The 22,734-nt window shown below is 62.8% G+C and overlaps 3 protein-coding genes across 6 annotated transcripts in view; 1 reads left to right on the top strand and 2 right to left on the bottom strand.

Moving 5' to 3' along the window:
* Positions 1 to 1,710: 1,710 nt before the first annotated feature.
* PTX4 (pentraxin 4) lies at positions 1,711 to 4,972 on the bottom strand. Its single transcript, XM_043561041.1, has 3 exons — positions 4,613 to 4,972; positions 3,380 to 4,049; positions 1,711 to 2,386 (listed from the first exon to the last, which is right to left on the bottom strand). Exons 1-3 carry the CDS (start codon positions 4,862 to 4,864, stop codon positions 1,746 to 1,748), a joined length of 1,563 nt encoding a protein of 520 aa, XP_043416976.1. The 5' UTR covers positions 4,865 to 4,972; the 3' UTR covers positions 1,711 to 1,745.
* Positions 4,973 to 9,927: 4,955 nt separating this feature from the next.
* Positions 9,928 to 21,832, top strand: TELO2 (telomere maintenance 2). Its single transcript, XM_043561040.1, has 21 exons — positions 9,928 to 10,188; positions 11,152 to 11,487; positions 12,430 to 12,707; positions 13,753 to 13,821; positions 14,017 to 14,164; positions 15,247 to 15,349; positions 15,558 to 15,626; positions 15,793 to 15,934; positions 16,081 to 16,217; positions 16,570 to 16,649; positions 16,860 to 16,961; positions 17,232 to 17,320; positions 17,502 to 17,593; positions 17,721 to 17,837; positions 17,929 to 18,000; positions 19,054 to 19,218; positions 19,495 to 19,586; positions 19,976 to 20,075; positions 20,198 to 20,262; positions 20,510 to 20,625; positions 21,487 to 21,832. Exons 2-21 carry the CDS (start codon positions 11,153 to 11,155, stop codon positions 21,591 to 21,593), a joined length of 2,478 nt encoding a protein of 825 aa, XP_043416975.1. The 5' UTR covers positions 9,928 to 10,188; position 11,152; the 3' UTR covers positions 21,594 to 21,832.
* The window catches only part of IFT140 (intraflagellar transport 140), a 79,896-nt gene continuing 75,355 nt past the window's right edge, over positions 18,194 to 22,734 (bottom strand). For all 4 annotated transcript variants that reach the window (XM_043561035.1, XM_043561037.1, XM_043561034.1 and 1 more), the window contains one exon: positions 18,194 to 22,639. In XM_043561035.1, the coding sequence (XP_043416970.1) occupies positions 22,430 to 22,639 (210 nt within the window). In that variant the 3' untranslated portion in view covers positions 18,194 to 22,429. The remainder of the gene's footprint in view (positions 22,640 to 22,734) is intronic.

The following is a 22,734-nucleotide window of genomic DNA, read 5'->3' as shown; positions in this document are numbered from 1 at the left end:
GGGCAGAGAGAGAGAGGGAGACACCATCCGAAGCAGGCTCCCGCTCAGAGCCGGGCTCGAACTCACGAACGGATCACAACCTGAGCTGAAGTTGGATGCTTAACCGCTGAGCCACCAGGAGCCCCTTCTCACTTTTAAAGTGGGGCAGTTCTCAGGATGCCTGGGTGGCTCAGTCGGTAGAGTGTGCAACTCTTGACCTCAGGGTTGTGAGTTTGAGCCCCATGTTGGGTGTGGACATTACTTAAAAATAAAATCTTTAGGGGCGGCTGGGTGGCTCAGTCAGTTGAGCGTCCGACTTCGGCTCAGGTTATGATGTCACGCTCCATGAGTTCGAGCCCCGTGTCGGGCTCTGTGCTGACAGCTCGGAGCCTGGAGCTGCTTCGGATTCTGTGTCTCCCTCTCTCTCTGCCCCTCCCCCACTCACGCTCTGTCTCTCACTAATAAATAAACGTAAAAGAAAAATTTTTAAAAATAAAATCTTTAAAAAATAAATAAAACTCAATGGGGGGAGTGCTGAGAACCCAGCCCGTTCCAAACTCCGTGATTCCACACCTCTCCCACGGGGGGCGGGTTGGGGGGGGAGGGGGCGACTACCCTGTTCTGTCTACCCTGACTCCTTCCTGATTCTGTGAGCCTGGGTTTGGCTCCTCCTCGGTTTGGGCATCTCCACTCCCGGAGGGGTTAATGTCCATCACCCTACGATGTCAACACAGTAAACCCCACCCCACCATGTGGCCCCGAAAAAACTCCTCCTCCCGGGTGCCCACTCGAGGGAACGGGAGCGCGTGTCTGCACAGGGACTCACGTGACAATGCCTGGAGCAGCTTTATTCGCTGAAGCCGAAGCCTGGACACAGCCCCAGTGCCCATCAGCTGGTGGGGGCGGGCACAGCTGAGGACGGGTGCCTGACGTGCTGCCTCGTGGGCGAGGCCGGAGGCAGACACGGAGTGGGATTCCATCCCGAGAGATGTCCGACGTCCAGGCAGGTCGGCGGAGACGGGGAGCCGCTCCGTGGTTGCGATGGCTGGGGTGGCAGGAGCGACCACGAACAGGCATGGTTTGCGGGTGAGGGGCCGTGGAAACCCCCTCAAAGTGGAACGCAGTGACGGTTGCCCAGCTCAGTAAACTCGCTGATCATCTTTGAACTGCTTCCGTGACACGGGTGAACTTGGTGACACGCGCTCCGGTGAGGGTCCAGCGAGGCTGCCGTTCGTTCCTGAATAGCCTGCTCCCTTTGTGGGTCCCCCGTCCCGACGGCTCTGGCAGCCCCTCCAGCCACCACAGCACCTTAAGGGACCCCCCAGGGCACCCGGCATAGGGCAGTGGAGCCCTGGGGCAGGAAATGGATCCCTGGTCCTCTCCACGAGGGACACGGGAGCAAGGACAGCCCAGAAAGACTCTTCCATAAGCCGCCTTAGAGAGGCCCACGGTAGTCCAAATGACCCACACTGTTTCCAGGAAAACGGGGTTCTCCATCGGCAGCCCCAGCCCAGAGAGTCTCCACTGGAGTCCTGCGCTCCCTGCTGGCAGGTGGGGCCCAGCTGGCATGGTGTCACAGCCCATTCTGTCCCTGCCTGCCATCCTCCCACAGCCCTGCTCTGCCCGGTGGCCCGCCCCCCCTCCCTCCACGCTGCCCTGTCCCCTCCCCAGTCCGGGAGGGGGCCCTCTACGGGGGGGGTGCTGGGGCCAGGGGCCAGGTGGCTGGTGCTGCTTAGGCTGTCCCCGTCCAGCCCGAGAACAAAGCCTCAGGGACAGAGTGCCAGGCAGCTGCAGTTCACCCTCTGCACGAATCCGCCCACCCGGTGGGCGTCATCCAGCGTGAGGATAGCGCCCGGAGGGAGCCCCCTCCCCGTGGCGAGGCTTGCCACCTCCCCGGGGACCAGCGCCCGGTCCCATATGGCCAGGCCCGCCACGCTCCCCACGAAGGCCTCGGAGCTGTCGAACCCACCCCCCACGCTGTCTTGCTCCTGGCCCAGCACAAGGGACCCCCCTGGAGGGATCTCGTAACCCTCCCTGAAGCGGGAGCCGGTGGCCACTAGCCTGCGGTCTACGTGGAGCCAGTACCTGCCCAGCGTGGACGTCCAGATGACACACACATGGTGCCACCGGCCGTCCAGCAGTGGCTGCAGGGGCAGCTCCCTGAAGGCCGGGTCTCCGATCACGAAGTGGACAGAGCCAGGGACCAGGGAGTCCCTGCCGTGCAGCACGAGCTTGTTGTCATTCTCCTCGGTGGCGTAGGAGAGCAGGGTGCCCAGGTGGCCCGAGGCCACGCGGACCCAGCTGCAGACAGACAGGGCCCGCAGGCCTGCGGGGAAGCCGGGACTCAGGAAGGCGACGTTCTGGGTGGAGGCGTTGGGGAAGACGAGCACGGGGCCCACGTTGCAGGCTGGGGACAGACGGGAGAGTCAGCCCGGGCACCAGGGGGCCGCAGAAGCACCCATGACTGCGGGCACTGCCCTTGCTGTGGGGCACAGGCCACAGACCCCGTGGCCGACCTGCCTCAAGCAGTAACTGCGAGGGTGGCTGTGCACGGCCCTGTTGGTCCTTGCGGCCGAACCACCAGCCTGTCTCGCAGCCGGGGACACCGGGAGCTGGGGCAGTCACACAACTGGGCAGAACCGAGCCCCCCCGGGGCTGCTGTAAGGGAGCCCCACAACTTAGAGGCTCAAAACCACACAAATTCAGTGTCTTCTGGGTCTGCAGGTTGGAGGTCAAAAGCCAGACGCGGGTCTCTCCCCCGGACTCAACTCACAGCGTGGGCAGCCGTGGTTCCTTTGCTGCCCTTCCAGTCTAGCGATGCCCCCACTCCGTGGCTCACGGCCCCTCCCGTACATCCGTCTAACCTTTGCCCCTGGGGTCACACCTCCTTCTCCGATCCTGACCTTCCTGCCTCCCCAAGAAGGGATAATCCCGGATTCCCTCCCATCTCAGGATGCGTCATCGCAGACGGAAGTTCCCCTTGCTGTGTGAGGTGACGCATCCACAGGGCCCAGGGATCAGGACGTGAACATCTTTGGGGTCATTGCCCTTCAGGTCTGCCTGACCAAGGGTTTTGGGGGGGGGGCGTGGGCCCGGGGCGGCTGTACCTGCTCCGAGGTCCCGATTGGCAGGCTGCGGACCTACATCTCTAACTCGCTGGCCCACTGGACTCAAGAATGAAGGGGCGTTTACCCCAGTCCTGTGTGCCCATCTGTCCCTAACGCCCACGCTGCGGGGGATCCGCAGACAGACCATCCCCTGCACGGCCCCCTCCTTCCCGCCAGCAGGTGCGACTGTGAGGCCAGTGTCCTCTCCGCACAGCTCTGGGGAGGAGGCTGTTCAGAGGGGACCGGAGGCCCAAGGAGGCACCAGCGGGGGAAGGGCGGGCCATGGTACTTACTCTCTCCTGGTCTCTCGGGCGGCCGGGTCCGCCGGCTGCCTGGGCCTGGTGGCTCCCGCGTCCCCTGGAGACGGCCGGCGAAGTCCTGAGGTGGGTCCCCGGGCTCAGGCGGAGCTCTGAGCGCCTGCCCGCCCCTCTGCAGCTTCGGGGAGCCTGGGCTTGGCAGCCCCAGCTGGGGCAGGGGCAGCGGAGGGGGCAGGGGCGGGGGCAGGGCCGGAGTCGGCCCCGGGGCCACGGCGCCAGGACCGGCCACCTGCAGTCGTCCCTCGAGAGCAGCCAGCCTGGCGCCCTGGCTCTGCACCAGGTGCGTGAGGCCGGCCACCGTGTCCTGTAGGGCCCGCAGAGCCAGGCCAAGGCTGGCGAGGCCGTCCCCCTGTGCCTCCCGCTCCTTCCCCGCCTGGGCCAGCTGCCTGTCCCTGTCACTCAGGGCGGAGTCCAAGGCCAGCAGCCTGGAGTCCAGCTTCCGGCTCCTGCGCTGTGACTTCTGCATCCAGGTCTTGAGGCGGCTCAGGTCACCCTGCACGGCGGTCTGTGACCGGTTCACGGCCAAGGCCACGGCCTGGGTCTCCAGGGCCAGGCTCTGGAACCGAGTGTCAATGTCGTAGGACAGGTTGTAGTTGCTGGCAAGGCCCCGCAGGTGTGTGAGGGTCACCTCTTGGAGCCTCCGAAACTAGAGAGAGGACACACAGCCATCACAAGGGCTGAGGGCCGGGGAGGACGCGGCACATGACTTCCCGCTCATGCGTCTGGGCGCCTACCAAGCCCTGGCCGTGCTCCGCACTGATGTGATCCCCAGGCCGCTGCTGAGGGGTGGGCCGATTACCGCGGCCCCGGGGCGGCCGAGCTCAGAGACGTGGGTGACCAACCCGAGGGCCCCGGGCTGCACTAGGTGGGGCGAGGGCTTTGGGCTCCCATGCCCCCTCCGCCCCACATCCCCCAGCCCTGTGACCCTCAGGGTCCTGCCCCTCCGTGACCCTGCGCCCCTCCAGCTGCACTTCCCAGGGCTCCCCATGCCCCCTCCCAGCCCGACGCCCATCCAGTCCCGTGGTCACTTGGCTTATCTTCATAACAGAGGCTAAGAAACCTTCTGTGCTGCTTTCCAGCCACAGGTGACAATAGCATCGGCTGAACGGAAGAACCGAGGACTCCACGTTTGGGTCCCCAGAGGGCCGACAACTTCCCACTCTGTTTCTGTGACACCATCAACTGCCCCGCGTAACTGGGCACCCTTACCTGCTCTTCTAGTCTGCGGAGCCTCTCGAAAAATGGTTTTCTTTGCGCTGCAGGGCCGGCTTCCTGCGACAGAACCCCATGCAGATACACAGACACAAAAATAAGGAAGACAGACAGGGTCGTCCGCGGGCCGCCCATCCCGAGGACGCGCACAGGACGAGGCCGTCTGCTGTGTGCTCCTTTGCCACCCACAGCCCTGCTCGAGTGCCACGGGAGCGAGCTTCCTCCCTCCACCACCTTCGTGCAAAGCATCTGTCCGCCAGCCGCCGAGCTCTGGGGAGATGGTCACGTGTCCCAAGGACACGAGCTTAAAGACAGAGGCAAACAGTTTCTCCGGAAAATAATTCTTCTGGGTGAGATCCCTAGCCTGGCTGGCTCAGAGGCAGACGGAGGTGATGGCTTTAGCAGGGACGCACGGACTCGTGTTCCCACCAAAGAGAAGCGGAAACAGGACAGGGCCCAGCCAGGGCCAGGGAGCCCCCGGGGCCAAGTCTGCGGTGGGGCCCAGCGTGCTAGTCCCATGAGGCCCATCTCTCTCCTCTGGATAAGGCAGAGGACGGGGTTGGGAGACGTCTTAACTTATTTTGGGGTGTAGGTTGTGTGGTGGGCTGCATGGTGGTCCCCGAAATGGTAGGTCTGAGTCCTAACTCTGTGAATTGCCTTGTGCCTGTGAATGGGAGTCTGTATGGAAAAAAGACCCTTGCGGGTGTCATTAAGGGTCTGGCGATGAGCCCATGCTGAATTAGGGTGTCCTTAGAAGAGACAGAAGAGGCGAATACACGGGGGGGAGGCCACGGGAAGACGGAGGCAGAGACTGGGGTGACGTGGCCACCAGGAGAGCCAGGGGCCGGACGAGGCAGGAAGGGTCCTCCCCCTGGAGCATTGAGGACCTTGACCTTGGACCTCCATTGGTTACTGGCCATAGGCTGCTGCCCAGGACACTGCCGCACTTCCGGCCCTCTGGGGCTCCCCCTGCTCCACCCTCCACCTGTCACTCTCCCAGGCCACGTTGGATCCTTGTTCCTGCTGCTGTCTCTGTCCCTTGTGTTCCCCTGGCCCTGGGCTCTTTCACCTTTGTCATTTTGCTGCCATCGAAGGGGCACCTGGGGGGGCAGAGGAGCCATGTATGTCTGAGCACAGTCGCGTGTTGAACTGGCCGTGCTTTTATCCTGCTTCCTCCCTGCATCTCGGTCCCTACAGCTGGCCCTGGGGTGAGGTCCCCACCTGCCCCATTTATTTAGGCCGATGGCTGTGCTAGTGTAACCAGTGATCGCCACAGGGGAGCTTAAAACAACGGTAGTTCTGGAGACCAGCGTCCCAGGGCCCTTCTCCTTCCTCCCCAAGGCTTCAGGGGAGGACCCTCCTGCCTGGTCCAGCCCTGGCTCTCCTAGTGGCCATGTCACCCCACTCTCTTCCTCTGTCTTCCCACGGCCTTCTCCCCCGTGTCTCTGTCCTTCTGTCTCTTGTAAGTTACACTGCTCCCTGGATTCGGGCCCACTTGCATAATCCATTACGATCTTGAGGTCTGTAACTTAATTACATCCACCAAGACTCTTTGTCTGAATAAGCTTGCATTCATGAGCTTGGATCTACTTTTTGGGAACCACCGTGCAGCTTGTGACACGGAGGTTTGAGAGGCTAGGGGTGTCCAGGGATGGTGGGGAGGCTGGGACACGGCACAGGCTTCAGTGAAGAGACTTGCGTGAATCTGGACACAGAGCTGCCGGGTCCCCAGTGCCTGCTTGGCCTCCTGCAGCTGGCGACTCCTCTGCACGTCAGCTCTGCCGCGGGATGTGGTCAGGTGGCTCTCTGGAGCCGAGCCGTCTGACCCCGGAGCAACCCCCCCCCCCCTTTCCTGCCATGTGACTGGTCAGAATTGCGCTGCACCACGGGTGTAATGAAACCCACACTGGATTACAGGACTTCATACAAGAAAAGAATGTGAAAGATCTCACTAAGCATTGTACGTTACATGTGACATTGAAATGGTAACATTCTGGATCGACTGGGTTAAACAAAATATGTTCTTGGGGCACTTGGCTGGCTCAGTCAGTAGAACATGCGACTCTTGACCTCAGGGTGATGAGTTCAAGCCCCGTGTTGAGTGTGGAGCCTACTTTAAGACGTACGTATATATATATTCGTATTGTGTATGTAACACGTATGTTAAAATTAAAGTGATCTTCACCTGACCTTCTTACTGTTTTAGTACAGCTAACAGAAAACTTAACGTTACATATGGGGCTCACAACCTATTGTGATGGGACAGCATTGCCCGGGGAAAGACTGGATATGCAGCTGTGTGCAGGCATGTAAGCACGTGTAGGTGTGCAAGTCTGCAGTGTGCAAGCATGTGCGGACGTGCAAGTGCGTGCAGGTGCACTGCGTCAGGTGACTTTCAATCTCCTTCATCGTCAGTTAAAAAGAAATAATTTTAGGGGCGCCTGGGTGGCTCAGTCGGTGAAGCGGCCGACTTCGGCTCAGGTCACGATCTCGCGGTCCGTGAGTTCGAGCCCCGCGTCGGGCTCTGTGCTGACAGCTCAGAGCCTGGAGCCTGCTTCGGATTCTGTGTCTCCCTCTCTCTGCCCCTCCCCTGTTCATGCTCTGTCTCTCCCTGTCTCAAAAATAAATAAAACGTTAAAAAAAATTAAAAAAAAAATAATCGTAGTGGAAATTACACACAAAATTCACTTATTTTAAGGCTAATGCTGAAAGCGAGTAATTGAAATAAATGTCTACATATTGGCTTGTGGGACTCTGAGGTTCCGCTAGCTTCCAGAAAGCAGCAACCAAAGCCAGGCACCTGCCCCCAGGAGGGTGGGAGCTATTTTTAAAAAATTCTCTTAGATTTTTTTGTTTTTATTTCACTCTAGTTAATTAACACACAGGGCAATATTGGTCTCAGGAGTAGAATCCAGCGACTCAAGGGCGGGAGCTTCCTCGGGCCTGGGGAAACTTGCATTTACCAACAAAAAGCACCTCCCTTCCCCCATCTATCAAAACAAATTCCCCTCGTCCACACACAGAGCTTCCCGCCCTTCACTGTCTCATGTTTCATGTGACGGCTCAGCTAAGGGTCACTGGACACTGGGACCTGCTGACAGAAATCTCCCCGGGGCGGAACAATGCCAAGAGCCAAGGAAAAGCTCAAAAACATCTTAATCACTACCCCCGGAGAGGGAAGAAAAGCTTTGTGTCTGCAAGGCCAAAAAAAAAAAAAAAAAAAAAAAAAGGATCTTAGGAGAAAAGGAATAATCAAGAGGAAAAAGTTGCTCTTGAAAATGAAAACGAGGATTTTCCAAATAAATAAGTAAATCCGCAGAGCTGAAAGACAAGGTTTGAGTGATTGCCCAGAAAGTAGGGCAAAAAGATGAAGAGATGGGGAAGAAAAGGGAAAAAAACAGCCTTTGAAGTCAACCCGATAAAACACAAGTGTAGAGAGTGAGACTCAAGGTAGCGGGGAAGATAATCCAGGAAGGTGTCACAGCCCAAAGCACCCACCATCCCCAAGGCCACACGCCAGAGGGGGCCAGGTCTCTCCTCCAGGGTCGGGACCCCACGGAGGATGGAGAAGATGCTGAAAGTGTCCGCAGAGGAAACACCTGGTCACGTGGGAAAGACCGAGACATTCCTCTGAGAACTGAATGCTGGCTGCCGAAAGTACACGAGCACACCTTAGCATTTCTGAGTAGAAATTATTTTCAGTGTTTATTTATTTTTGAGACAAAGTTTGAGTGGGGAAGGGGCAGAGAGAGAGGGAGACCGAGGGTCTCAAGCACTGACAGCAGAGAGCCCCATGTCACCAACCGTGAGATCATAATCTGAGCCGAGGTCGGACGCTTCACCCATGGAGCCACCCAGGCGCCCCCAAGTTAGTTTCATTTAAAATTGTTCATCTCGCTCATGGGGCGCCAGGGTGGCTCCGTCGGCGAAGCGTCCGACTTCGGCTCAGGTCATGATCTGGTGGTTTGTGGCTTTGAGCCCCGCATCTGGCTCTGTGCTGACGGCTCGGAGCCTGCAGCCTGCTTCGGATTCTGTGTCTCCCTCTCTCCCTGCCCTTCCCCCACTCGCTCTTTCTCAAAGATAAATGTTAAAAAATTAAAAAAAAAAAATCATCTCGCTCCAATGTGAACTGGCCCAAAGGCATTTTTCAAATACGTATAGGCTTAAGTTTATCTTCTGTGCACCTATGGGCCTCATAGGCTTGGGGAAAACACGGGGATGGAAGTTGAATGAAGTTGCTGTAGGAACCGGAGAGTGAGGCTCTCATCCAGAAGCGGACTGGGAGGAATTCCCCGAGTCCCAGGAAGACATCGTCCTGGACTCCTCGCACCTGTCACAGCCCACACCCACTCCATCGGCTCCGCTCCTGCAGAAGCATCCCAGGCCAGCCGTCCTCACCGCCAGGCCCATACCTGCGCAGCACGAGCCTCGCACCTGCGACCGCCGCTGCCCCCTACTGGCCGTTCTCCTGCCTGCACCCAGGCCGAACCTTCCAACAGGAGACTCCTTCTCAGCCTGCTTGAACTTTCTTCTCTCTCTTTGCCGACGGACATTATCGCTCCTGTATCTCACTGTGCTCCTGATTTGTTTTTAACTTAAAAAAAAAAAAACGTTTATTTATTTTTCTAGGAGAGAGAGAGAGAGCGCGCTCAGGGTGGGGGCAGAGAGAGGAGGACAGAGGATCCAAAAGCGGGCTTTGCATTGACAGGCTGACAGCAGCAAGCCGGACGCGGGGCTCGAACTCACGGACCGGGAGATCATGCCCTGAGTCCAAGTCGACGCTCAACCGACGGAGCCACCCAGGCGCCCCAGCTTGTGCCCCTGATTTGTGAGCGGGCACTTTATTTTCTTCATTCTCTGTCCTGGAAGAGTGCTTGCTGCACGCAGTAGGCATTTAATTTGTGCATGCTGAATGAATACACCCTTCCCGGACTCCCTTGCAAGGGCAGTCGAGGCTGAAGCGGCGCCTCCCCTGTGAGGTCTTTCCAGATCGCCCACGGCACTGCCCCACCGCCCGTTCGTCAGGACAGAGGGCAGCCCTTGGAACGTGACCACCGAGGAAGTGGATTTCGTCCAATTTACAGGGCCACTTGCGGCTGGCGGCCCCCGCGCGGAACCGTGCGGCGCCCACCCCTGTTGAGCCGCCCATCGGGACCCGAAACCACTTGAGCCCTCGCTGCTTACAGCCGGCGGCCGCGGCTCAGGGACCCGAAGTTGGCCGGGAGCGCGCTCGGCGCTCAGCGGGTGTCTGCGGAGGCGCGCGCGCTCGCCCCCGCCCACCAGGGCCCCGCCCCGCCCGGCGCAGGCGCAGAAGCGGCCGCTCGCCCACGCTTCTTCCGGCTTCCCCAGCCTGGCGGCGGATTCGTCGCGATCGGCCAGCGGGACCGGCCTCGCAGGCTCGAAAAATTCAGCAGCAGCTCTGCCAGCGCGCGGGGAGCTCGTGCTCCGCGCTCTCAGTCTCTAGTCCGCGAACCGCTTGCGGAACTGGGCCTCGGCGACCGTGGCGAATCGGCGCGGGGCGGCAGCGGCGGGGCGGGCCTTGAGCACACCCTGGAGACTCCGAGATCGAGCGGGTGCGCGCTTCCCCGAGACACTCTCCCGCCCCGGAGACCCTTGCGCTCCCCGAGACCCGGGCCCACCCTGAGACCCTCCGTCCGTCCCCAGGCTCGTGCGCGCCCCGACACCCCGTCTACCCTTAAGACCTTCGCCCACCCCGAGATCCCCTCCCGCCCCGGAGACCCATGCGCTCCCCGAGACTTGCCCCCCCCCCCCCCCCGCTTCGGGGACCCCTGCTCGCCGCGCCGTGACTTGGGCGCCGTGACGTGGGCTCCCGGCACAGCTGTGAAGGGGGGTGTGGTACTGGCGGGTCGCTGGCGTGTTAGCTGGCCACCGGAGCCCGCTTAGACCCGGCTGGGTGAGGAGGCCCTAGGCTGTTGGGGGCCCTCCTTGGTCCCCTGAGGCAGGCTTATCTAGGGCTGGGTCACTGGTGATGGACAGGTGCCTGCGTAACGGCACTCAATGCTGCAGGGGCGCCTGACCCCAAATACTATCTACAGATGGGATGGTTTCTGGGAAAGAAGGGGGTTTGGCAGACGGACAGTCTGTTAGACGGACGGTCAGGCAGTTAGAAATGCTGCAACGCAGGTAGCCCAGGGTCTCAAGCTCAGCACTGTTAGCATTTGGGTTTGGATCACCCTCTGTCATGGGTGCTGTCCTGCACACGTGGGCTGTGTAACCAGCATCCCCGGCCTCTGCCACCCGCTCACGAGATGCCAACAGCACCCCCACTTGTGGCCCTGGGGCACAGTGACCCTACTGTAGAGGGCATCATGGAGGCCCCAGCTATGACACAGACTTGGTAGGAATGGTGACGGATGCCGGAGGGGAGGATACTGCTAGGTGACAGCAGGGGTGAGGAGAGATGGGGTCCCCAGACGCTTAACGAGAGGGGCCAGAGGGTCTGAGCGTATGCGAGATGTGACTGGTGCAGATGCCAGGGGCTCCTCGGCCTTCTCATGTGCTTGTCTGCGCCCCAGGATGGACCCAGCGCGCTCTGCAGTCCGGCTGACCGTGCGGGAAGCTATTCACACCCTTTCCTCTTGTGAGGATGGCGGCGACGTCCTCTCCACCTTGGGGTCCCTGAGACGGTATCTCAGCGGAGCGGAGAACCCAGCCCTTCCCGGGGAGCAGGAGGAGTTCGCCAGGGTGCACTTTTCCGCCCTCCTCAGGTGTCTAGTGGGCAGGCTGAGCCCAGGCTGGCTGGGGCTTCTGCCCAACGGCCAGGTGGAGGAGCTGTGGGCCAGCTTCTTCCTGGAGGGCCCGGCTGACCAGGCCTTCCTGGTGCTGATGGAGTCCATCGAGGGTGCCGCCGGGTGAGTGCGGGGGGGGCCCCGATTCCGGGGCACTTGTAACGTCTGAGGCAGGGGCATGGCCGGAAGGGTTGCGAACCAGCAGGTTCTGTGAGAATTTGGTGTCCTGAAAGGTGCGGGAGGAGCAGAGCCCCTGGACACCGAAAGCAGTTTGTTAACCTCCCTTGCGACGAAGAGGCTCTTGCAGCAGTAGGTCTCGCCGTGTTGGTGAAGGGAGGGGGCAGGAGCGTCCCCATCCCGGTGGCCTCGGCAGCGGGTGAGCTCCGGGCTGAGGTGACCTAGGTAGGCGGTGGGCCTCGCCAGCGTCTGCGGGCCCTTGGCCTCACTCGTGGCTGTCAGCTCTGCAGTGAGGCCCCCGGGCGCTCCGGCAAACTCCTGGGGGCGGGGGGTGGGACTTGCTCAAAGCGCTTCCCAGACTCAGGTGTCAGAGCACCGGACGGGCCTGTGGGGACGAGGCCTTCGTGCGGTGGCGAAGCTGGGTTTGAGCGGTTCCGGAGATAAGCGGCAAGCACCCTGTGGCGCGGAGCGGGAGAGGAGGTGGCGTCGGTGATGCCATGGGGCCCGGCGGGCGCTCACGCTGTACCACTGGCTGGCTATTTGGCAGTGGGATGTGTAGACCTTTTGTTTTCTTTAATGTTTATTTAGCTTGAGAGAAAGCATGAGCAGGGGAGGGGCAGAGAGAGAGAGAGAATCCCAAGCGGGCCCCAGGCTGTCAGCACGGAGCCTGACGCGAGGCTCGATCCCACAAACCCTGGGATCTTGACCTGAACGGAAATCAAGAGCCACCCAGGCGCCCCAGTGGCGGGATTTAAATGCTCGTTTTTTTAAGCACTGATGACGCAGTGGGACTACTGGTTTCCTGACGGCCGTGGCTCCCCCTCCGGGCGGGGGGCGCCGAGGGTGGGGGGCTCGCCGCTCTGCCCGTCACACCTGCTCTTGCTGCAGCCCGAGCTTCCGTCTGATGAAGATGGCACAGCTCCTGGCCAGGTTCCTGAGCGCGGGCAGGATGGCCGCTGTGATGGAGGGCCAGTGTCGCCAGGTGACGGAGCCGGCGTCCCCGCTGCTCCAGGAGACGCTCCTCGCCAAGGTGGTGGGCTTGCCCGACTGCCTGGGCAACCGTCTGCAGCGGGAGAACCTGGACGCGTTCCTCCCCCAGAATTACTTCCCTCTGCTCGGCGAGGAGATGATGCGGGCGCTGCAGGCGGTGGTGGACTCCCTCCGAGGTGCGGACCCCTCCGCGCTGTCCTTCCGGCCGGCTTCTCTGGCCACCGTCCCTTTCCTCCCTCCCCCCCCCAGCTTCTCACGGACTCTGGGGACTTGGGATTCTCGGGGTGATGCCGTTGGCAGGTCATATGTTGCCTCCTGTGTGGGGAGGTAGCGACCTGTACCCTGAGCTTCACCGGTTCTTGGCTGTTGACCTCGGAGCTGGAGCTGACCTTGAATCCTTTAGCTCCTGGTTGGCCTGCCGGTGGAGCCGTCCGGATGGGGCTGCTCTCCACGGGCCCTGGTGTCCACACCACCCTCTGCTCTTCCACCACGGGGCAGCTCAGGGTCTCACCCCTGCACGTCCAGCATCCCACCGGCCAAGGCCGTGGAGTGGGTGCCACGCTCGGGCGCCACTAGAGGCCCTTCACGCGTGTGCTCACGTGGTCCCTGTGCCCGCCCCACGAGGGAGCCTCCGCCACTGTAGATCGGGAGGGAGCCCACGGGTTCCATTGGGGCCCCTGCCGGGCCGTCCCTGCTCTGTGCTGGGGGGAGTCGCCAGCATGTCCCGAACGTGTCCAGAGCGACTGTGGGCCACGTCCGCTTCTCGGCTGGGTGACTGCGTCCAGTTCGCCTTTTAGGGTCTCAGCCGCTCCCTTCAGGTGGCAGAGACTGCATTTGCGTCTGAGCGCGTCGTGACCGTCTCAGGGTGGCCACTTCCGGCGGGGCTGGGGCGCCATCCTCCCCTTGTCCCCGAGTCCTGTTTCCTCCCGCCCGCCCGCCTCACGTGTCCTTTGGTGCCTCCCCCTCCCCGCGCCACCACACCGGTCCCCGCTCTGTGGGGTCATCGTGGCGATTAGGTGAGCAAGAGCGTGTGAGGCTTTTTGCAATTACTGTTGGCTTCCAGCTGTTGAGGTTCCAGTTGGAATTAGATCGAGAAAAACGGTGCTTTTACAGCGCACAGACGCCTGTCTGGAAACGAGGTCTGTCCCCGCCTGGGCAGGTGTTGTCCCGAGACCCTAACCATCGCCCTTCTTGAAAATCCCGCTTTCTCTCTTGCCGCAGGTGGCTGGGACTGCTCCGTCTCCTTCCTGTCGCAGGTGCTCGGGAAAGCCTGTGTCCGCGGGAGGCAGAGTGAGTGTTTCCTGTCCCGGGGGGTCCGCAGCGCTGTCTGGGTGTCTCCCCCCCCCCCCCCCCCCGCTTCCCGTCGGCCCTCCCGGGAGGGGGAAGACAGCACAGTTCCCTCGCCTGGGCCTGGCCCCGGGTGGGCTGATGTCCATCGCCCGGACCCCGGCCCCGGGCTCAGGGGCCCCCGTGTGCTTCCCTCAGAGGAGATGCTGGGCGTGCTGGTGCCGCAGCTGACGGTGCTCACCCAGGGCAGCTGCCTCTGGCAGCGGGTCTGCTGGCGCCTGGTGGAGCGTGTGCCCGACCGGGCGGTGGAGGCGCTGCTGACGGGACTGGTGGAGGTCGCCGCGGGGTAAGGAGCCGGAGGGCGGGTGGCGGTGCCCAAGCCTCTGGTTTGTCGGACCTCATGCGGTGAGGCCGTGGCAGCCCAGCCCAGCCCAGCCCCTCCCCTGGCTGTGGCCGTGGAGACCCCTTTCGCTACCCCCCACCCCCGGGGCTGCGCAGGCATGTGCGTGTGCGATGGCGCCCGCCTTCAGACGGCGTCCCCTGGCGCGAGTGCTGGCTGTGTCTTTGGTTCTGGGCGCGGGTGTGTGTGTCCAGGGACCCGTGTTCTCTCTCTGAACCGTCTGAGGTCTCACCGCCTCTGCTGCTGGGTGCTTATTTGCAAAATAATGTGAGGAAGGCACTCACCCCCTGCCAGGCGCTTCTGGTCCCTCCCAGCTAGTCCTTGGTTTGTGTCACACTCCTGCCCTGAGGCTGTGGGTTGGTTTGCGTGGGTTTGTCTCTTCTGTTTCTGTTTTTTTGGTTCCTGCTGCCGTTCTTTTTTCTTTTTCTTTTCATCTTTACGACTTTGCGACTTGGCGACTTTGCGTAGAACGTGAAAGGGCCGAGGGAGGAAGGGCTGTATCCTCCCGTCTTTCCACACCGGCTGGAGGGTTTGCTGGGCTCTCACCCATGGAGGGGAGCGGGGAGGGATCCCACTCTACACCAGTCGTCTGCAAACTGCAGCCTTTGGGCCAAACTCAGCCCACCGTGCGTTTTTACAACCGTTTTGTGGGTCCACAGCCGCGCTCGCTCACGCACACGCCCCTGGCTGCTTCTGGCTGTAGGAGTTCTGCGGAGACCGATGGCCCGATGGCCCGTAAACATAGAGCTTTTGTTCTCTGGCCCTTCCCAGATAAGCCTGGCCACCCCTGCTCCGCTTGGGCAGAGCGGGGAAAGGACATCCTCTTGCACGGAGGCACTGGGCTGTCCCAGGTTTCCATGTTACCGGGAGGAGAGCGAATCAGGACGGAGTCCGAGCTGAAGCACAGGCCCCGGGCTCCCAGTGGTTAGCACAGAGCTGGGGGGGGGTGCAGCTCGGACCTGTTGAGATCTGGGGTTCATGCTCTCCCCCCCCCCCCCCCCCCCCCCCCCCCCCACTGTGCCTCACAGGCCTGAAGTCCTCTCACGGCTGCTGGGGAACCTGGTGATGAAAAATAAGAAGGCCCAGTTCGTGATGACCTGGAAACTTCTGTTCCTACAGTACCAGTACTCGGTGAGGGCGTGGGCCGAGGGCCACCCTGGGGGTCCAGGAGAAGTGACCGTAGCAGGTGCAGCTGAGCTCGGTTGTCCGGGAAACTCCGCTGACCCTCAGCCCAGAGCCGTTTGTGCTCTGGGAGCCTGGGCAGACGGGTCTTAGCCCGGCAGGTGGGCAGCGGGCGTCTGCCGACAGACAGTGACAGGATGCCTGGCTTCTGTCCCAGACGCCCATGCTGCAGAGCCTGCTGGGGTACCTGGCCACAGACAGCCAACGGCGCCCGCTCCTCGTACAGGTAAGCGCGGTCTGGTCCTCTGTCTGGGCCTTTTGGTGGGAGAGAGAGAACGTTCCCGCCTGGAACAGAGGACACTGGCAAGCACGGGGGCATCGAGGCCCGTGCGTTCCCGCGCTGTGGTGGGGAGGTCGCTGCGGCTGTGTAACCGGGCCGCGCCACCCGCCAGGCACTGAAGGGGCTCCTGGAGACGTGGGGCAGCTGCAGTGCCGTCCGCCACGCCCCTCTGGCGCAGCAGCGCTACGTTAGCAAGGCCGTCCTCATCTGCTTGGCGCTCCTGGGGGAGGCGGAGCTCCAGGACAGCCGAGACGGTGAGTGGGCCACGCGGACACTGTCCCCACCCCGTCTCTGCCCGTCCCCGCCAGCCCCCCGTGCTCACTGTGCAGAGCTGTCCCCTCCTGTCCCCGCCCGTCCCTACTGGCCCCCCCAGTGCTCAGTGTGGGCTTGGTGCTTCCAGAGCTGCTGACTAGCCTGATGGCGGGGGTGAAGAGTCGCCTGGACAGCAGCCTGCCCGTTGTGCGCCGTCTGGGCATGATCGTGGCCGAGGTGGCCAGTGCCCGGCTCCACCCTGAGGGGCCACCCCTGAAGTTCCAGGTGAGCAAGGGCCGCGCCCTGTGTTTCCCTCCCTGGTATCCCCTTGTCTTCTGGGGTCCAGGCCCACGAACCTTCTGCATGTTGACCCCTCAGCGGTGCCTGAACAGATGCCCCGGGTGGATTCTGGAGGTGTTTGGAAGCGATCTCTCTGGCGTCCCCTCCCCTCCGTTGCTGAGCCCCTGGGATGTCCTCCTGGGTGGGGGTGGGGGGGAGAGCAGCCCCTCAGGAGGGCGGGCTCCTGAGCCCGTGCACCCAGCACCGCCCACTGCCACGTGGACACTTGGCAAGTGGGGCAAGTGGGGGGTGGTGGCGGGCGCTCCCCGTGACTCGCTCCAGCCCGTGTGCGTTGCAGTACGAGGAAGATGAGCTGAGCCGTGAGATGCTGGCCCTGGCAGCCCCCCGGCCTGCGGCCGACAGCCCCTTGGAGGCGAGGTGAGGGCTTCCTGCCCCTGGTCTCCACCCCAAGCTGGGCAGGCCCGGTTCCTGCTGCTCCCTTACCTCGTCGTCTTGGACTCGTCGCTGAGACAGAAGCCGAGAAGCGCAGGGTGGGGGCCGGGAGAGCATTTCCCTGGGGAAGGTGGGTTCCGGGGCCAGTAGCTCGTGTGGGGCCTCCCCGACGGGTTCCTTCTTTGCTCCCCACAGCCCTGCCGTCACTCCAGAGGCTGCAGAGACCCCCGGCAGTGGGAGCGTGGACGGTGGCGTCCCCCAGGCCTTGCCGGAAGGCTCAGGCTCTGACCTGGACAGGTAGGGGGAGGCCTCGGGTAGAAACTACAGAGGTGGGGGAGCAGTCCCGCGCTGGCCTCAGAGCCGCGCATGAGCGTGGGAGTGGATGGCCCACGCTGTCTGGAGGCCACGGGTCGGCCCCGCGGCCACCCTCTCTCCGAGTGCCCTCCCGTAGGAAAGTGTGCTGTTCCTAAGGCGCAAGGACTTGGGGTGAATTCCCGGGACTCAGGAGCACGGCCTGTCTGCTCCCGGGTGACGGGCAGGCCCCACCGGTCTCTGTTGCTTCCCCAGTGACGATGAGCTTGTCCCCTATGACATGTCGGGGGACCAAGAGCTAAAGAAGAGCAAGGCACCCACCTACGTTCGGGACTGCGTGGAAGGTGGGTCTCTTCCCTGGCGGGAGGCCCCTCCAAGCGCCTGCCCTGGGGTGGCTGAGCCGTGGGAACCCTGCGTGTCCCGGACCTCGGCTGCCTCTGCCCAGCGTCCAGACCCTGGCTGCCGGCTCTGCCTCTGCAAGGTCAGGGCTGGGGACCAGTGCAGGCCCGTGTGTGTTCTGTGCAGCCCTGACCTCGTCCGAGGATTGGGAGCGCTGGGAGGCGGCCCTGCGGGCCCTCGAGGCGTTGGTCATCAGGAACCCGGCTGCTGCACGCGAGGTAAGTGGGGCAGGGACATCGGGGAGGGGTGTGTGTCTGCCTAGGAGGCCCGTGGCAGGGATGGGGAGGTGGAGGGCTGCGGGGCCCAGGGCCGCAGGGCCTGAGGCACGCCGACCCCTGTGCACAGGTGAGTGTGGAGCTGGCCAAGGTGCTGCTGCACCTGGAGGAGAAGACGAGCGTGGAGGGCTTTGAGGGGCTGCGCCAGAGAGCCCTTGTGGCCGTCGTGGTCACAGACCCGGCCCCGGTGAGTCCCCGTCCCGCCGCCCAGTCAGTGTCTGCATTGGGGCCCTGCCTCTGGGTGGCGTCCACAGCGGCCTCTCGTGTGTCTGGCTCAGGTAGCAGAGTACCTGACCTCGCAATTCTACGCCCTCAACTTCAGCCTCCGACAGCGCATGGACATTCTGGATGTAAGTGCCCTGGGGCCCTCCGTCCCACCTGTCACGCCCAAGCTGCCCTCACGAGGGCCAGGCCTGGCACAGCGCCCTGCCGAAAGCTCCACGGTCAGGACCAGAGGCCTCCCCAAGTCCCCCGTGGCTGGACCCAGGGGCTGGGACTGGCAGTTTTCTGGGCGGCGCACAGGATTCAGTAGGGGCCGTGTCCTTCATCTGAGACAGAAGCTTTATTGAGACAATTCCCACGCGGTACAGTTCCCCATCTTAAGACAAACAAAATGTGGTCTGTGCACACGTCGGGATGTTACTTGGGCCTCGCACAGGAGGGACGTGGTAACCTGCCACAACATGGATGAACCAGACGACCCTGTAGGAATCCACTTGCGTGAGGTCCCTGGGCTGTCAGAATCAGAGAGACTGAAAAGTAGACGGTGGGGAGGGCACGTCGCAGGGGAAAGGGCTGCGTCTGGGAAGACGGAGTCTTGGAACGATGGTGGCGACGGCCATACGATGTGCACGCACCTGCTGCCGCTGAGCTGTGCGCGCACGGCTGTCAAGACGGCAAGCGTGACGCTGTGTGTCTCATGAGACGGCGCTGAACAGTCACCACCTCCGTGCTTGCAGTTCAGGGGCATCTGGTACGTTGACGGTTCAGTGTCCTGTGTCACCCTCAGAGGAACAGCCCTTAGCACTCACTGCCCGGCCGGGCGCCTGCAGCCACTAGGCTGCTGTCCGTGGCCCCGCCTGTTCCAGGGCTCCAGGCATGTGACGGCGCAGGCCTGTTCCGGGGCCCACCTGTGTGCAGGCGGCTGGGCAGCAGGTTGGTGAGGCTCTGGAACCGCAGGAGCTCCGGGTGCAGGAGCGGGGCTGCCTTTCCCTTTTGTCCCCCACAAAGTGAAGCGATCCTGGGGTAGCCGGAACTGACTTCCTGTGCGGTCCCCAGAATGTTCCCTGGCGCAGCCTGTGACGGCCGATGGCGCCGACGGGCACTCAGTTTACCTCGGGTTTGAGAAGATGCCGCCCCTCCCTAGAACAAGGACCGCTGCCCTGGGTCTCCCGCTCCTCTAGGTCCTGACTCTGGCCGCCCAGGAGCTGTCTCGGCCTGGCCGCGTGCCCAAGGCCCCCCAGTGCGACCCCCGGGGCCCCGCCCCCCCGCCCGGCAGCGCCGTGGCTCCCGCCTGGCGCGCGGTCGTGGAGGAGCGGATCAGAAACAAGACCCGGCGGTTCTCGCAGGTCAGCCAGCCCGGGCTCAGGTCCTGGTGGGGGACGGGGCGGCACCGACACTGCTGTTGTGTGGAGGGAGGGCATTGGGTACAAATTGCATGTCGGGACACGTGCCTTAGGGCATCAGAGCCGCATGGCTTTAATATGCAAGTGCGAAAAAAGCCCCGGAATTCTGCGTCAGCAAGAAACGGCCTGTATGCGCCGTGTCCGTGTGGGCCGGGGCTGTGACGGGGGTGCATACGGGACAGCGAAGGGACGCGGCACCTGTGCGCACCATGTTTGCAGGGCTCTGCCAGGCGGGGACGGGACGCTCGCGCCAACCAGTTCAGCTCGGTGGCTGGCTACTTCTTCTTCCCACTCATTCAGCACTTTGACAGGTGAGCGGGAGGCCTGGACGCCCTCGAGTACCAGAGGCTTCCCAGGACGGGGTCTGTGGTGGGGTTTGGGCAGCAGCAAGGTCACCACCTGGCTTTCGGTCCTTCGTAGCTTAAATGGCAAAGCGAGGGCGTCAGGATCTGCGGTGTCCGTCATGGATGGTGGGTTGCTGGTGGGTTCCCGGTGGGCGGGGCCGGAGCCTCGCCGTGGAGCCTCGATGCTCCACGCGCTGTGTGTCTGTCTGACGCCTTCTCCTCATGGCTGTGGGAGCCACATGGGAACGGGCGGTGAGGAGGCTCCTCCAGGGCGCTGGCTGTCCCTTGGTGGCCCAGGGGTTGGAGAATGAGCCCCGACCACGCCTCCCGCACACACACACCTGATGCTCTTGTAGACCGCTGGTGACCTTCGACCTTTTGGGAGAAGACCAGCTGGTTCTCGGGAGATTGGCCCACACCTTGGGGGCCCTGATGTACCTGGCTGTGAACACCACGGTGAGTGGGAGGCGGAGCCGGTGGCCGTCCTCCCGGTGGGCGTCCCCTTGGCCCTGGGGCTGGGTTGTTGGGACCCACCTTTGGGTGCCAGGGCCCCTGCACACTGGCCTCTGCTGTTTCAGGTGGCTGTGACCATGGGCAAGGCCCTCCTGGAGTTCGTGTGGACCCTTCGCTTCCACAGTGACGCGTGAGTGGCCGTGTGGCTGAGGAAAGTGGTCCCACGTGGACGTGGAGGCGGGGCTCCCAGGACAGCAGGAGGTGGGGGGGGGGGCGACTCCCGTGGGCGTGGCCAGCGGCCTGGTGCTTCCCAAGCACGAAGGGGCAGGGCGGCTGGAGCGTGCGTTGCTTGCCCGTGGGTCTGCTGTACCGCGGAGAAGCGGGGTCTCCCTGGCCTGGGCTCCGTCGGCGCTCAGCGTCCCGGCCTGGCTTGGCAGCTACGTGCGCCGGGGCCTGCTGTCCGCGGTCTCCTCCGTCCTCCTCAGTGTTCCGGCTGAGCGACTGCTGGCAGACCTGCCAGACGAGCTGCTGGAAACCCGATCCTGGCTGGCGGGTGAGTGCCAGGCCCCCAGCTGTATGGGTGAGGCGGGTGGTTGGAGGCTGGTGCAGTGGCCATCGGGGCACGGGGCGGTGCAGAGGCCCCAGGACCGTCACATCCCCCCCGTCTGTGCACGAAATGGTCCCTGGTGGGGGGGTGGGGACTCAGCTGTTCTTGAGTCACTTTGGGGAGGTCCTGGAGGACCCAAGAGAAGGTGCCCCGATGTGGGAGACGGTGTGTTTGTTCTGGAAAATTCTGTATCTTCTGTAAGGTCACAAGAGCCATGCAGGAGGCACGTTACCTCACCAGACTTGCCAACTAACTTGGATAAGCTTTCCTCCCTGCACCCTCCACCCCACCCCTCGCCACAGTGTTCTCTTTGAAGAGTCTGTTGGAGCACACGTGACCTCCTGCCTGTAGGCACCTGTGTTGCCCACCCACCGGTGTCCACCCGGGGCTCCAGGCCGGGAGTAGACACTCTGACGTGGCACCACACTCGGGGGCCTGGGGTTCAGGCGGGGCCCCTCTTGTCGCGTCAGTTAGTTTGCAGAGCACCCTTGGGCTTTGTCCGATCACGCGTGTCCGGTCGGCTCCAGGTCCTCGGGCCCCGTGCCACAGGCGTGTGGCGTCCTGCTTCCCGGGACCGGTGGCCTCCCCGCGGAGACGATGGTGTCCGCTCCATCCCGCTGCCTCCCTGTCGCCGGCTGCTGGCTGGGCGCCCAGCCCCAGGGAGAGTGGGGTGCTGCCCCCGCACACGGCCAGGCCCCACCAGGCCCTGTGGGGGCTTGTGTGGGATGACTCCCTAAGAGCAAATGAGGGCTGGCCTGCCCGGCTGTGGGCACCGCCGATGTCCTGCTCTATTTTCGTCTTTGGCAGATGTGGCTGACCGGGACGCGGACGAGGACTGCAGGATGCTGGCTGTGAAAGCCCTGCTGCTTCTGGAGAAACTCAGAGACCGACTGCTCCCCCTCGCTTCTCCTTAGTTCTCACTGGAGAGGGAGGCCCGCCACGGCAGCAGCCCGCGGGAGGGCCTCTGGCCCTGCGTCCACAGACAGGGCCACCTGAACATGGCAGGAGGGGGGGGTCCCGAGGAGGGAGGGAGCCGCTGGGGCCCCTATGGGCTGATTCTCGGCCTGTCCCCAAGCCCGTTCCTCACGTGAACACAGGCTTTGAAAAGCAGCAAAGTGGAAGAATAAAAAGGAGCCAGAGGTGTTCAAACCCATTCCTCTTGGCTCTGACTGCTCAGCAGGGTCCGCGGCGCCTCAGTATCCCTCTGAAGGGGGACACGGTTCTGGCAGCTGGTGACGAGCTGGGGGTGGGAGACCCCAAGGTCCCCCTCCCTGCACGGACATGTCGTGGGGCCAGCCCTTCATGGTGGGGGCTGGTGATGGGACACGCCCACGTGGACGGAGCCACCAGGTTGCCTCGTGCAGACAACTGCACCCCCCCCCACCCGTGCTGGCCACCCCTATGTCTCTGTTCCAGTGGACGCTGGGCCCCGTGGTCAGGGATGGCGTGTCCTGCCGGGAGCCGTGAGACGTGCTCTCCTGGAACTCGCCTGGGTGTTGGGACGAGGCGCAGTGAACACGCTAATATCTGCAGTCCATCGAGTTCCACAAGGTTTTTAGGCTTTACAGACTATGCTTGGGAGACAGTCCTGGAGAAGAGGAACCAAGTCCCTGGGCAGGAAAGGGACCTCAGGGCCCCTTCTGAGCAGGACAGCCGGTGCCCTGGGGTGTCAGACACAGCTGTCATTTCAACGAGAAAGTCAGGCTCTTGCCATGAACCCTGGCAGGTTCTGGGGGAGCAGTAGCGGCTGTCAGGGCTCGCTGTCCTCTTCCTCCTCCTGCACCTCCTCATCTGCCTCTCTCCGGTCGTCGACGCTGTTGTGGTGGACCCGCCCGGACATGGCGCGCATCACAGGGAGGCCCAGGCCCCGGTGCACGGCGTCCACGGTCTGCTGGCTCACGTAGTAGGACATGTTGGTGGAGGGCACTTTCTTCCGCATCTCCTCCAGATACCTGTATGCCTGGGTGGGGACAGTCGTTACCGGGTTAGTCCGCAGTGAGAACCAGGGGAGCCACCCCCTCAGTCCGGGGCACGGAGCTTCCTGGGCACCCGCCC

This window comes from Prionailurus bengalensis, chromosome E3, assembly GCF_016509475.1.
Source record: "Prionailurus bengalensis isolate Pbe53 chromosome E3, Fcat_Pben_1.1_paternal_pri, whole genome shotgun sequence".
In the NCBI taxonomy this organism is placed as follows: Eukaryota; Metazoa; Chordata; class Mammalia; order Carnivora; family Felidae; genus Prionailurus; species Prionailurus bengalensis.
Note: the sequence above shows the minus strand (reverse complement) of the source record. Positions and strands in the feature narration are given on the sequence as shown.

Bases quoted from the DNA above. Each gene is read 5' to 3' on its own strand.
- PTX4 (XM_043561041.1), bottom strand. From the start codon at position 4,864: ATGCTTTGCACGAAGGTGGTGGAGGGAGGAAGCTCGCTCCCGTGGCAC. The intron at 4,050-4,612 runs GTAAGGGTGCCC...TCCTCTCTCTAG, and splicing joins TCCGCAGACTAGAAGAGCAG to TTTCGGAGGCTCCAAGAGGT. The intron at 2,387-3,379 runs GTAAGTACCATG...GTCTGTCCCCAG, and splicing joins GCCCGAGAGACCAGGAGAGA to CCTGCAACGTGGGCCCCGTG.
- TELO2 (XM_043561040.1), top strand. From the start codon at position 11,153: ATGGACCCAGCGCGCTCTGCAGTCCGGCTGACCGTGCGGGAAGCTATT. The intron at 16,650-16,859 runs GTGAGGGCTTCC...TGCTCCCCACAG, and splicing joins GACAGCCCCTTGGAGGCGAG to CCCTGCCGTCACTCCAGAGG. The intron at 20,076-20,197 runs GTGAGTGGGAGG...CTGCTGTTTCAG, and splicing joins ACCTGGCTGTGAACACCACG to GTGGCTGTGACCATGGGCAA.